This window comes from Hyaena hyaena, unplaced genomic scaffold, assembly GCF_003009895.1.
Source record: "Hyaena hyaena isolate Hyena2069 unplaced genomic scaffold, ASM300989v1 scaffold_721, whole genome shotgun sequence".
Classification (NCBI taxonomy): Eukaryota; Metazoa; Chordata; class Mammalia; order Carnivora; family Hyaenidae; genus Hyaena; species Hyaena hyaena.
Window position 1 is genome coordinate 389117 of NW_024081346.1, and position 12832 is coordinate 401948.

The 12832-nt window shown below is 50.8% G+C and overlaps 1 protein-coding gene across 1 annotated transcript in view; it reads right to left on the reverse strand.

The window, feature by feature from the left end:
• Positions 1 to 12832, reverse strand: part of SPINT2 (serine peptidase inhibitor, Kunitz type 2) — a 29506-nt gene continuing 16674 nt past the window's right edge. Inside the window, exons 2-7 of the mRNA XM_039217754.1 lie at positions 7609 to 7779; positions 4517 to 4576; positions 3173 to 3226; positions 2461 to 2622; positions 2102 to 2140; positions 1 to 726 (exon numbers count right to left, since the gene is read on the reverse strand). Of these exons, the coding sequence (XP_039073685.1) occupies positions 560 to 726; positions 2102 to 2140; positions 2461 to 2622; positions 3173 to 3226; positions 4517 to 4576; positions 7609 to 7779 (653 nt within the window). The 3' untranslated portion in view covers positions 1 to 559. The remainder of the gene's footprint in view (positions 727 to 2101; positions 2141 to 2460; positions 2623 to 3172; positions 3227 to 4516; positions 4577 to 7608; positions 7780 to 12832) is intronic.

The window sequence follows — 12832 nt, forward strand, 5'->3', positions numbered from 1 at the left end:
GAAAGAAAACTTTTGCTGCAATTTATTTTAAAAGGGAAGGCCCTTTTTATTAAGCTTGTACATTTTATTCTCTTCCTTTCAGAAGCCTAATAAAAAAAAAAACTTTTGTCACTGCTTGCTTAAAAAACACACATACACACACACACAAATCAAAAAACAAAGGAAGCTATTAAAACATTACTTTCGTGCTGGGAAAGGACACTACAGGATTCAAGGTAAGCAAAGAAAACTAATACCTGGGGCAAAGAACTAAACTGAAGAGCGGCCCACTCTGGTCTGGGGCCAGACCACCGCAACGGGAGACAGAGCCCTCCTGTGAGAGGGACTGCGAAGCAGACCCAGCCGGGAGACCGGGGGTGGGGGCAGGGGGCGGGGAGGGGGGCAGCCCTCTTACCTTCTGGAGAAACAAACAGACCCAATCCCCTAATGATCGCACAAATACAAACCACTCACTCCATTTTAAAAAGCACACCCATTCTATACTCGTCTCCCCTCCCTTCCCAGGTGCTCTTCATCGACAGGGAGACGCGAGGAAGGCGGCCTCTTGCCGGCCGGGCATTCACAGGACGTAGGTGTTCTTCACCAGGTGCTCCTTGTCGTCTCCAGAGCTCCAGACGGTGCGGAGGGTGCGCTCCTGGCTCCTCCGCGCCACGCGCATCAGGCAGACCACGGAGGCCCCCAGCAGGACGATCAGGACCATCACAAACAGCCCCACCAGGACCACCGCTGGGGAGGAGAGAAAGGCCTGAGGACCGCAGGCTGAGGACCACAGCAGGGCAGGGAGGCACACAGCTCACGAGGGGCACGGGCTGTCCACGTGGGCTGAGGGCAGGGACCGGCAGCCCTTGCGCCAGAGCGCCTCCTACTTCCACCTGGGAGCGTCTAGACAAATGACACCGTCTGCCAGGGGAGTCCTCAAGGAATCTCTACAGTCTTGAGAAGCAGGTTACTGAGAGAAGGCGGCGTCGTGCTGTGTGCACACGGAGTGGGTATCTGTGTTCTCTCTGAACAAAACAACCCCACTTCAACTCTGTACGCTCCTACCAGCTCTCAGGGCAACCCATACGGGAGTCCCGAGCCGCACTGTGTACCAGGATGTAAAAAGCACACACCTCCGGCAAGTGTGTAAACATAAAACCCCAAGGTTTTGTGTTCACACAGCACACTGGCCAGCTAGAGAAAGATGTGGCCCTGCAGGTGGCCGGGGTGGCTGGCTGCCTGTGGGATGACGTAAGGGCGGAGGCCAGGGCGTGTTCGGAGTGGTGCCGGGAGGGGACCCTCATGCTAGCTGCCCAGGTAAGTCTAAGTGGTTGCTCCCTCTCAGTCTCACTGGTTGGCGAAGATGCTCTTTTCCAGGTGGGGCTCCACCTAAAGAATGTGGCCTTCGGTGGCAGCTACCTGGCCCCGTCCCCCCATGTGGCTACAGAACCGACGGGGGCAATTCCTTCTCTCTACCCCACCTTCTGCCCCCCATGCCGGGGAAACCAGACTCTAGCCTCGCCCCCCTCAGCAGAGCAGGACTGCAGGCCCGGTCTGGGCTCCTCAACAGGGAAATATGGGAAGAGAGGCCAAACCAGTGTAGCGGGTCCTTGGTGCAAACACTGCCGTCCAGTGACTCAGGCTCACAAGCAGAAACAAAAGTGAAGAGGAGGCCCGGTGTCTGGTCAGACCAGACTGCCTGGGGACAACAGCACTGGCCCTACCTCGCTCTGCCCACACACAGCAAGGGCTCTCCAACTTCCTGTCACCAGGGACCCACTCAGTACACCCCACAGCAGCCAAGTTCCCTCCAGACCTGGACCAGTCTCGGGCCCATGTGCAGCAGACCCCACGAGTCCTACAATAATAGTAAGACTCGCCCCGCAGTCACCCTGGGGCTGCCTGGGCACAGACCGGCTCATTCCAGCCGTTTACCTCACTGCGCGGTGGGACAAATGTCCACAGTATGTTCCAAGCTGCCTGACCATTCTCGTGCAGAAACATGACCCTCAACCAAAAAGATGTCTGCAGTGAAGGACTGTGTGTGAGAGACAACGTGAGCCTGCAAACCCACAGCTGAGCTGGGTCGGGGAAGGCAGGTGGAGGGCCGGAGGCCTCTTACCTTTGGTGCCGCGGGGCAGGACAGGGTACAACCGGTTGCCTGGAAGAGAGTGCACAGCCCTCGGGTCAGCTCAAAGCCCGCCCCTCCAGAGCTGCCAGTGGCGAGGCGTGCCCAGGGGGCCCTCTCTGAGGGGCGTCTTCCTGCTCTTTTGAGGGTTCTGAGGCCTTGCCACCCCAGGTGGGGACCCAGGACAAGTCTGGGCCACAGCCGGGCCCAAAGCCCCCCGGTTCCCTGTACGTGAGCCAGAGAATGGCAGAGTCCAAATGACGGCATTTCCAAGGCCTTCATTTTGGGGATGGGGAAGGGGACCAGCGGCCTCCCCCACCCGTTTCCTGGCTTTAGCGATCAGCCGGGCTCACCAGAGCAGCGCTGCATGCACTCCTCCTCGGAGAGGTAGCTGTTTTTATTGCCCCGGCACCCTCCGTAGATGAAGTTGTCACAGGAGTTCTTCTCCACGTCAAAGTACCAGCGTGGGAAGGACGCACGGCAAGGCCCGGTGACTGCTTTGGCAGTGCAGTATTCTGGGAGCGACACAAGCCCAGGAGAACGGATTAGCAGGGCCCAAACGTGAAACGGAGCTGGGATGCTCCAGAGCAGTCACGCTGCTGCCAACAGAGAAACAGCTCTCTGCTAAAGGGACTTATAAATTACAGACGTGGCCAGTCTGGCCCAACTGACACTCCTCCGTGTTTTCAGATCTCCTTCCTTTACAGCCGGACTCTGCTGCCAGAGATCCCTCTATGTCGGGCACCGTTCTTGGCCTCCAAGAGATCTGTCGTAGGCCCCTCATTTCATACTATGGGGGGTTGGAGGCAGAACTACAGCGACCTGCGCAGAGCCACACGGGTGGTGAGGGCAGAGCCTCAGGCCACCCCGCCTCTCTTAGTCAAAGTCCTGCCTACATGCCCCACCACCTGGGGCAGCCATGGGGCATCCTTGTGAGTTCTACCACCTGGGGAAGGTCAGGAAGCTCTTCTCTACAACCTCCTTAGTGGAAATACTCGTGTGTCTCAATTCCCAACTAAGTAAGAAAATGTTTTTTTCCCCATAAATATTTTTTAAAAGTTATACCTTCATAGTTGAAAATGTCACTGGAGAGGTCATCAGAATCCTGCCTTCTGGGAACTAAAACACAAACATTCAGATCAGGGAGGCCAGGCTGGACACAGGACACGGAGCCTGGCTGGGGCTGAGTCTAGAGGGCCCACTGAGGGAGCACGGTCCCCAGCAGGAATGGAGCCCCCTCCACGGTCAGTTCTGTCACCTCCCATTCCTAAAGGGCTCTGCAGCACTGCAGCACACGCTGGAATGAATGCTGGATGGGGAGACCTGTTTTATGCCTCAGGGGTTACTATGGAAATTAACCCCAGCCACAATTTCTGGGGCGATGAGGAAGAAGGTCTTGTTCATTCTCTGACAGGGAGGCCCCTCCCTCTCCTGGGGATATTTTCTTCTGAAACAGGCTGGAAACCAGAGTTATCATGCCAGTACCTGAGGTTTTGGGTGACCTTGGAGGCCTTCCTGGGAATCAACAGTAAACCCAGGCAAAGCAGTGGCTGGGAGTCACAGGATTCCTGGCTTAGCAAAACTGGAGAATGACTCTACCAAGCCAGCCGACCACTGAACTAAGCAGTACTCACTCGCACGTGAGCACCGATGTCAGAACCAGGGGTGCAAAGCCAAAGCTGTAATCAGTGCCTAGTCACTGGCCCTGGGAGCTGTCTTCAAATGGGGTGGGGGTGGGGGGCAGATTCCCTCCCTCCACAGCAAGTCTCGCCCAGCAGAGCCCACTGCCTGGGACCTGGCCTTCAAGAAAGCTGGGCTGGACTTCCCAGTGCATCTGGACCACTCACCCCAGGCTCCCGATGCACGCAGAGTCCTTTAAGCATAAAGGAGGAATGGGGCAGCTGCTGTCAGCACTACAAAGCAAGCTAACACAAAGCTCGAGATGAAGGACTACAGTGGGAATGGAGGCGGGGGTGTCAGAAGACAGAGGACTCAGCACAGGAGGGGGACAGCGAGGAGGACAGAGAACAAAGGAGACAGATCAGGGAAGGAGAGGTGGGGTGGGGCAGTGAAGGCAGCACAGCAGGCAGAGGCCAGCTCAGAGAGAAGGAAGGGGCCTGGGCTGTAGGCAGCAGCAACATCCACGGTCCCTTGCCCCGTAGGAGGGAGCAGAGGCCAGCTGGACGCACTGTAGAATCCTTAGGCCCTCCTGCCTGCTGGACGATGTGAACTCCCAGCCTAAGGATGTCAGCAAGGAGCCAAAAGCTGGCAGCCCAGGCAGAAACCCTGCTTCCCAATTCTGGATAAACAGACCAGGAGGGGGAAGCCCTTGAATTGTTCCCAAATTACAAATGTCCTTTCATGGTCCAGATGGCCCTCATTGCATCCTCAGTTGTTTTAGGAACCTACCACTTAGGACAGAGGAATCTGCTCCATTCCTGGCGGAGGCCACGTCATCGATGGTGTTCTCTACACGGGGACAAACAACACAGTGAGAAAGTGCACCTCAAGACTGCCTGGTGAGACAAAACAAGCGCAGTCCCTGAGCAGCGATGGTCCCCATGCGCCTCTCATGGTGACTACTGTTTCTCCTTCATGTGGGCCCTTTGATGTACATGCTGGACCACAAGGCTGCTAGAGCTTTGGAAATAAGGAACCAAGACTGCTCTTGTGGGTTGAACTTTAAGATCAACTTCCTGGGAATCAGAGCAAAGATGTATGAAGTGACCTTAAAAAGACAGAATGGCCTCCAAGGCTAAATAACCTGTTTAACTGCATTAATTCACCTAATGAATTAAAAAAGTGAGGTAGGTAGGGGCACCTGAGTGGCTCAGTTGGTTAGGTGTCCAACTTCAGCTCAAGTTATCATTTCACGGCTAGTGAGTTCAAGCCCTGTGTCTGGCTCTGTGCGGACAGCTCAGAGCCCGGGGCCTGCTTCAGTGTGTCTCCTGTTCTTTCTGCCCCTCCTCCCCCCTTTCAAAAATGAATAAATATTAAAAAAAAAAAAAAAAAGTGAGGTAGTGTGAATGTATTTAATGCCACTGCACACTTCATAATGGTTATAATGGGGGCGCCTGGGTGGCTTAGTTGGTTAAGCATCCAACATTGGCCCAGGTCATAATCTCACGTTTTGTGGGTTTGAGCCCTGTGTCAGGCTCTGAGCTGTCGGCACAGAGCCTGGAGCCTGCTTCAGGTTCTGTGTCTCCCTCTCTCTCTGCCCCTCCCCACCCTATACGCTCACTCTCTCTCAAAAATAAACTTTAAAAATTAAAAACAAAAACAAAACAAAACACGGTTATAACAGTAAATGTTATAGTACGCAGGTTTCAGCTCACACATACATATGAAGTTATGGGGCGGGGAGGGGGGTGTTGAGAGGCTAATCCGCTAAGGAAGTACAAGAAAGGAGACGCAGGCAGGGTCCAGGAGGGACAGACCTTGTGTGGAGGCGCGGGGCCGGCCTAACCTGATGCCACTGAACATTCACCTCGCAAAGCAGCTCCCCTTGTTCTGCCTCTCTCCACATCAAGCAATCTCCTGGGAACCCGGCCGGGAGGCTCGCCTACATGGACTCCGGGTGCAGCGGCACAGAGACCCAAGTGTCTGGTCCCCGGGCAGTTCTGGCTCTCATTATAAATTAATAAACGGACATTCTCATTCGGCTTCCCACAGAGCCTAGCTGCCTGGGAGAGAATGTGCTGGCAACAAACTCCATGACTAGCTGCTCTGGCTGCTCCAGCTCTCCTCACAGACTCCCGAGACAGCACCTCAACAAGACCTGCGGTGGAGACACACTCAGGTGCCAACCAATGAGCTTTCTGGGCCCTCAGACTCCGGCCCACTTTGAGGGAAAGAGCTGCCCGCCTTCTCCCAGCAAAACACAACCACCCGTGAGCCCTTGTGGCAACATGGTGAGTGCCCACTGTTCACTGCTTGTGTTCTCATAACTTCAACTGTTCTCCTGAAAAAGTAAAGAGAAACTAGAACAGGAAGGTACATTTGCAACAGTCAACTCTTGACAGACAAGGTAGCAAAAGGACCAAAAAGGTAGCAAAAAAGATTTCCCTTTAAGTCCTGCTCCCATGCAGGATCACAGCTGACCATAAAATACTGTGAGTGATATTTTCATCAGTCACCACCTGGTAAGGTTGCCAGTTGCCCCCCAAAAGGTGAGGGACTAGCCTGTACGATCCAAAGGCAATACCCAGCCACCTCAGCTCTCTAAATACTTGTTGAGTGTCCGCTGGGCAATGACACACAAAGATCAGTAAACTGTTCCTTGAGGTGGTCACTGTGGACATGTGTGCTCACGCACTATGTTTTGAACCTCAGGCCATAGCCAAGGCCACTGTTGTTTATCCCCCTTTAGGCACAACTTTAATAAGCATATTTGATTTCTGAATGCAGAGCTCAAAGCCATAAAACCCAACAACGATGCAGGACCTGCCCCTGGCCCAGGGCGCAGAGGCAGGTGGCAGGTGGGAAGCACTGAGGGCACCGCTGCATCCTCACAGAATCCTGATCCAGGGCCTGAACGGTGATGCCAGGCCAACAAGAAAGGCTGAGAAAAGTCATATAGCAACTTTAGGGAGATCACCAATGACACTTTTTTGGCCAGCCAAATCCTCAGGTCTCTAGAGCCTTTGGAAGCGATCAAGCCCCAGAGGCCCGATGTCTCACTGCCACAGCTCTCAAGGAGGCCCTCAAGGCTCAGTTCAGAGCCGGGGCGCTCTGCTGTGGGGCTTTGGGCTCTTATTTAAACTATGAGGCTCTCAAAGTCAACATTCTCCTGACTCCACCGAGTCCCTCACAGGTAAGGCCTGGGAGAAGGACAGACTCCAGAAAGTATGTTCAGCTTTTAATTGGACTCACAACTTGGCCGGCTGGGTGAGCTCCTCAAGGCATTTGCTCCCAAGGTAAAAAGAACCCAAATGCCCAGGGAACAAGGAGGGCAACCTGTTTGAGTGGCCCTCTCCTATGCCAGGCCTGGTGGGGTACTTGCACTCAGCAGTGGGAACAGGGAAGTCTGGGAGTAGAGGCAGTCATATCCCCCTCCCCCAGCTCAAGCCTATGGCCTACTCTTCTGGGAAGTGAAGGGAGAGTACTACTGTGAAACCACTATGTGGGCAACCTTCAAATTGGGCCCGCTTCTGCTTTTTAAAAATATCTCCCAGGGGCGTCTGGGTGGCTCAGTTGGTTGGGCGTCCAACTTCAACTCAGGTCATGATCTCACGGTTTGTAAGTTCGAGCCCCATGTCGGGCTCTGTGCTGACAGCTAGCTCAGAGCCTGGAGCCTGTTTCAGATTCTGTGTCTCCCTCTCTCTGACCCTCTCCTGCTCATGCTGTCTCTCTCTCTCTCTCAGAAATAAACAATAAAAAAAATAAAAACAAAACTATCCCCCAGGTTCAGCTGTAAGAACTAGCACAATGCAAAAGGCATCGCATCGCAAGTTATGAATGGTCTCTAAGTTATACCATTTCCCCAAGGACCACGGTCTTACCTGTGACACCAGCACATTTCTCAAGACACTGCTTCTTGGTCAAGTAATTATTGTTATTCCCTTCACAGCCGCCATATACAAACTGCTGGCAGGATCCCTCAGTGACATTGTACCACCACCTAGGGAAGGAGGCCCGGCATCTTCCCACTTTCTTCGAAACTCGGCAGAAGTCTAAAACACAAAGCAGAGACCAGTTGGCTTCACAGGGCAATCCTGCCACTGGAGAACGTGCTCAGACCTGTAGGAGGCGGCCCGCTGTTCCCCATAGCCCGAGATCCAGCACAGCTTCTCCGTGAGCTGTTTCTAAAGTGTTGCTATTAGGCTTACTTAGTGATTCCTTCCTTGTACAGGAAAGAAACATCTAATAACAAAGACACCAACCCACGCAACTTAACTATACTTCAGCTGCACGGTGATTTTGTCCCTAACGCCACTTATCAAAGACATACAACATCCAGTGTAGATATATGGCTTTCAAAGGCAAAAGTACATATCAGACTTCAGGATCCTTCCTGATATGTGCCCATCACACCAGGCGTCAAGGGGGAACTTAGCATTGAAAGACCAGAACTGGCAAGGTGAAGTCAGGAAGGACCTGGACCTGTCTTAACCTTCCTTATCCACAGTTCGCCCAAGTCAGCCACTCCACACTCAAATTTCCACAAAAGCCTCAAAAGGAAGCTGCTAACCCTTTTCCCCCCAACTCCAAAGGCGCGGAGGGCCCTCCTCTGCTCCAGCACTTATAATGGCTCGCATCTGAGCTTTCTGAGAGGGGCCTGGGTTTCAAGGTGCCCCCAAATCTGACCCCACTCTAGTACTAAACAAAAATGTTATAGAATTCCGGCCAGCTAGGGGTGCCTGGGTGACTCAGTTGATTAAATGTCCGACTTTGGCTCAGGTCATGATCTCAGTTTGTGGGTCCGAGCCCCACGTCGGGCTCTGTGTTGACAGAGAGCTCAGAGCCTGGAGCCTGCTTCGGATTCTTTGACTCCCCCCCTCTCTCTGACCCTCCCCTGCTCACGCAGCCCTCCTCTCTCTCTCTCAGAAATAAATAAAACATTAAAAAAAAAATTCTTAAAAGAAAAAAAAAATTCCAGCCAGCTACACTTACCTCCAAAAGGCCTAGATAACTGCTCTCTCTTAAAAAGACAGGGATAAGCAAGTGTTGGAGGTATCACCTGCACCAAAATGACTTTTTCCTGGAGAAATCAGGAGGATGGAAAGCAAGCTGAAAAGGGAGTGACCTGACAATGTGATTCAATGTCTGCCTAGTACCACCTATCATCTTGGGATCATGAGTCCAAACCACCTCTCCCCTCCTGGTCTCTGGCAGAAGGGCATCCCAATCTGCAAGGTGCTCAATTAACATCTCAAATAAGTACCTCCGGGCCCACTTGGTTATAAGCTGTCATTTACTCCTCTCTGTTTTCCAGGTTGTTAGGTTTATTTCGCTAACTAGGGGACAGCTTTCGAAAGCAGAGGGCAAGATCTTGTTTCTCCCAAAATGTGTTGCAATAATGGGCGTGAAACTGAATGTTTGACAAAACATCAATCTATGGATATAAAAGGCTGTAGTACTGGGCAAAACAAACACCTCACGGAACTCCCACACACATCACTAAATCACAGGTAACTAGTACAGGAGAAAAAGCATATTCTGAAGAAATTTTGTTAATTTGAAAGCAACCATCCATTAAATCACCAATTAAAAAGTACCTTATCTGGACACTTCCTATGAATAGAATCTTATAATATGTCCAGAAAAGGGCTCAAGAGAAACAGGAAGTGTTTCTGGTTCTGGCGGGGTTAGAGGATGGTGATGACTGCAAATGGGCACAAGGATCTTTTGGGATGATGGAAATATTCTAAAATTAGATTGTGGAGATGATTGTACACTCTAAACGTACTAAAAGTTACTGGATTGTATTCTTAAAACAACTGATTTTATGGCATGTAAATACTTTAAGAAAGCAGTTAAAAAAACTAGGGGCACCTCCAGTCCCTAACACACCAACCAGAATCAGCGGAGTGTGCACCTGGAGCAGATACTTTTGATAAAGTGCCAAAGATCACAAAACATACACAATCAGGGCGCCTCGGTGGCTCGGTTGGTTGAGCATCTGTCTTGATTTCAGCTCAGGTCATGATCTCACAGGTCATGAGTTTGAGCCCTGCGTTGGGCTCTGCACTGATGGCATGAAGCCTGCTGGGGATTATTCTCTCTCCCTCTCTCTCTGCCCCTCCCTGGTTTGCTAGCGCGCTCTCTCCCTCTCTCTCTCTTAAAAAACAAAACAAACAAAACCATACACAATCAACAAAGGCCCAAGGAAAACATGATAGGAAAAGGGTTCTCTGGTGTATGATCCGCTCAGCTTTCATGGCTGTCAAATGTTCGAGGCAACACTGCTATGAACAAGACAAGATGGACAAGAGCCACAGGATCCACTTATAACCCACAACTGAAAATGACATCAAGCCAGGGAGGACCCAACTGCTACAGAAGCAACAGCTTATCTAGTGCCCTGCCAAGCTGAGCACCCTGGAGAGCACTCTGACTGCTTTGTATCCTTGCTTCCTGAGCAGTTTCAGGGACAGTCTTTTTGACAAAACAAACAAACAAACAAACAAACCAAGGGAGGAGTTGCATACTTTGTTTCTAATATTATTTATTTCTATTTCTGAGAGAAAGAGTGCAACCCAGGGTGAGGGGCAGAGGGACAGTGAGAGGGTAGAGGGAGGGGGCGGGAGAGGGAGAGAGAGAATCTCAAGACAACTCCATGCTCAGCTCAGAGCCCAACTCGGAGCTCAATCCCACAACCGTGGGATCATGACCTGAGCTGAAATCAAGAGTGGGACGCTCAACTGAGCCACCCTGGCACCTCAAGAACTGCACACTGTACGGTCCTGGGTGAACTGTACAGGTGAATTACATCTCAATTAAAGCAAAAACATGACATAATGTCGAACCAAACTCAAGGCAGCCAGGTGGGAACCACCAGACACCATAACAGAATACAACGGGGTGACTACTGTACCAAGGGTGGGAACTCAGTAGCTTTTACTAAGCAAAGGTGCCGGATACACACGGTGCAGGTAGAGAAGGCTGAGGGTGTATAAAAAAGAGAAAACAGGGGCGCTTGGGTGGCTCAGTCGGTTGAGCGTTCGACTTTGGCTCAGGTCATAATCTCGCAGTTCGTGGGTTCAAGCCCCGCGTCGGGCTCTGTGCTGACTGCCAGCTCAGAGCCTGGAGACTGTTTCGGATTCTGTGTCTCCCTCTCTCTCTGATCCTCCCCTCCTCACGCTGTCTCTCTCTCTCTTTCCTAGAAATAAATAAAATATTAAAAAAAAACAAGAAGAAGAAGAAGAGAAAACAGCCTATCTAGGGATGGACAGTAGTTACCTACGTGAAATCCCCACTGCGCAGAACCTGGCCCTTATTTTTGTAAGCTCACACACTTGGTGCCCCAGCTGCCGAGATGCAGGGACGCTGACCCTTGCTAGCAAAGTGCACGGGAGGATGCTGACGACCGTCAAGCAGGCTGGATGCACACCTGAACCAGCACACCACCTCGGAAAGCAAGCTGAAATGGAGCAGGTCACTTGGAGCCAGAGTAAGGGCAAGTCTACAGCAGGAATCCCTCAGGACCTACCAGGCAGGCCGCAACCACACAGTAAACAACTCAGGACACACCTCGGTCAAGAGACCCCAGTCACGACATGCCTCTGGGACACTTCCTTTCCTGGCCGCTGCCACTAACTGATGCCTGTCTGACTGGAACATTCTTCCTGTAGATGTAACGGTCCCTTCATAACATAACAAATCTTGCAAGGCTGGGAGGCCATTATGTCCCAGACAGCTGCTCACATCTGCTCTTAATGACCACATATTGACTTCACAGTTTAAGTTTCAGAAAACAGCCTTATTTTTAGGTTCCTTGGGTGGGGTAAGAGGGGATGGGAAGAGGGACTTCACTTTTGCCTTTGCACAGGGTAATTCAGAAATGTGTCTTTATTAAGAGAAAACACAGTAAGCCTGTAAAGACAGAATATGGACAATTACTGAAGCTGAGTGATGGTCCACATGGGCTCACAGAACTGCTTTCACGAGGGGCTCCTGGGTGGTTCAGTCTGTTAAGTGTCTGACTTCAGCTCAGGTCACGATCTCTGGTTTGTGAGTTCAAGCCCTGCATCAGGCGCTGTGCTGGAGCCTGCTTCAGATTCTGTGTCTCCCTCTCTCTCTGCCCCTTCCCCGCTCACACTCTCTCTCTCTCAAAAAATAAACATAAATATATAAACAAATAAATAAAAAGAACTGGTTTCACTATTATGTGTAAATTTGAAAATTTCTTAATAAAAAAAGCTTATCTCTTTTTTACACAAATTTGATTAGAGTAAAACAGCTCAAAGTAGAAGATTAACTGGCTGAAGCCAGGTTCCATTAAGATGACATTTAGCCACACCATACTGTGTTAAGGCAGAGTCCTTTCCAGAATTTGTTTTTCTTTGCTTGTTCTTTTAGGAAGCATAGACCATACATTCTTCACTCTCTTGTTGTTCTCCAAAAGGCTTGTACAACAAGACAGAGTATGGAAGTTCCCTGTCCAAAAGAGAAAATTCTCATTTTGTCACAGGCTTCTACTAACTCAATTGCTTTTAAGCCTCTATGATACAAATTTTTACTCAACAGGCTTAAGAAGTGAACTCATGAGGGATGCCTGGGTGGCTCAGTTGGTTGACTGTCTGACTTTGGCTCACATTATGATCTCATAGTTAATGAGTTCAAGCCCCACGTTGGGGGGGTTCCGTGCTGACAGCTCAGAGCCTGGAGCCTGCTTTGGGTTCTGTGTCTCCCTCACGCCCTGCCCCTCCCCCACTGGCACCTGGTCTCTCTCCCTCAAAATAAATAAACATTAAAAAAAGAAAGTGAACTCACAAAAAAAGAATTTTGGGGGGCATCTGGATAGCTGTCGGTTAGGCACCAATTCTTCATTTTGGCTCAGGTCATGATTTCACAGTTTGTGGAATCAGGCCTGTGTTGGGCTCCACACTGACAGCACAGGGCCTGTTTGGGATTCTCTTTCTCTTTCTCTTTCTCTCTTTCTCTACCTCTGCCCCTCATCTCCTGTCTGCGCACATGCACATCAAAATGAACAAAGAATTTTGTTTTTGTTTGCTTATTTTATTAAAAAAATTTTTTTAAATATTTTTTATTTATTTCTGAGAG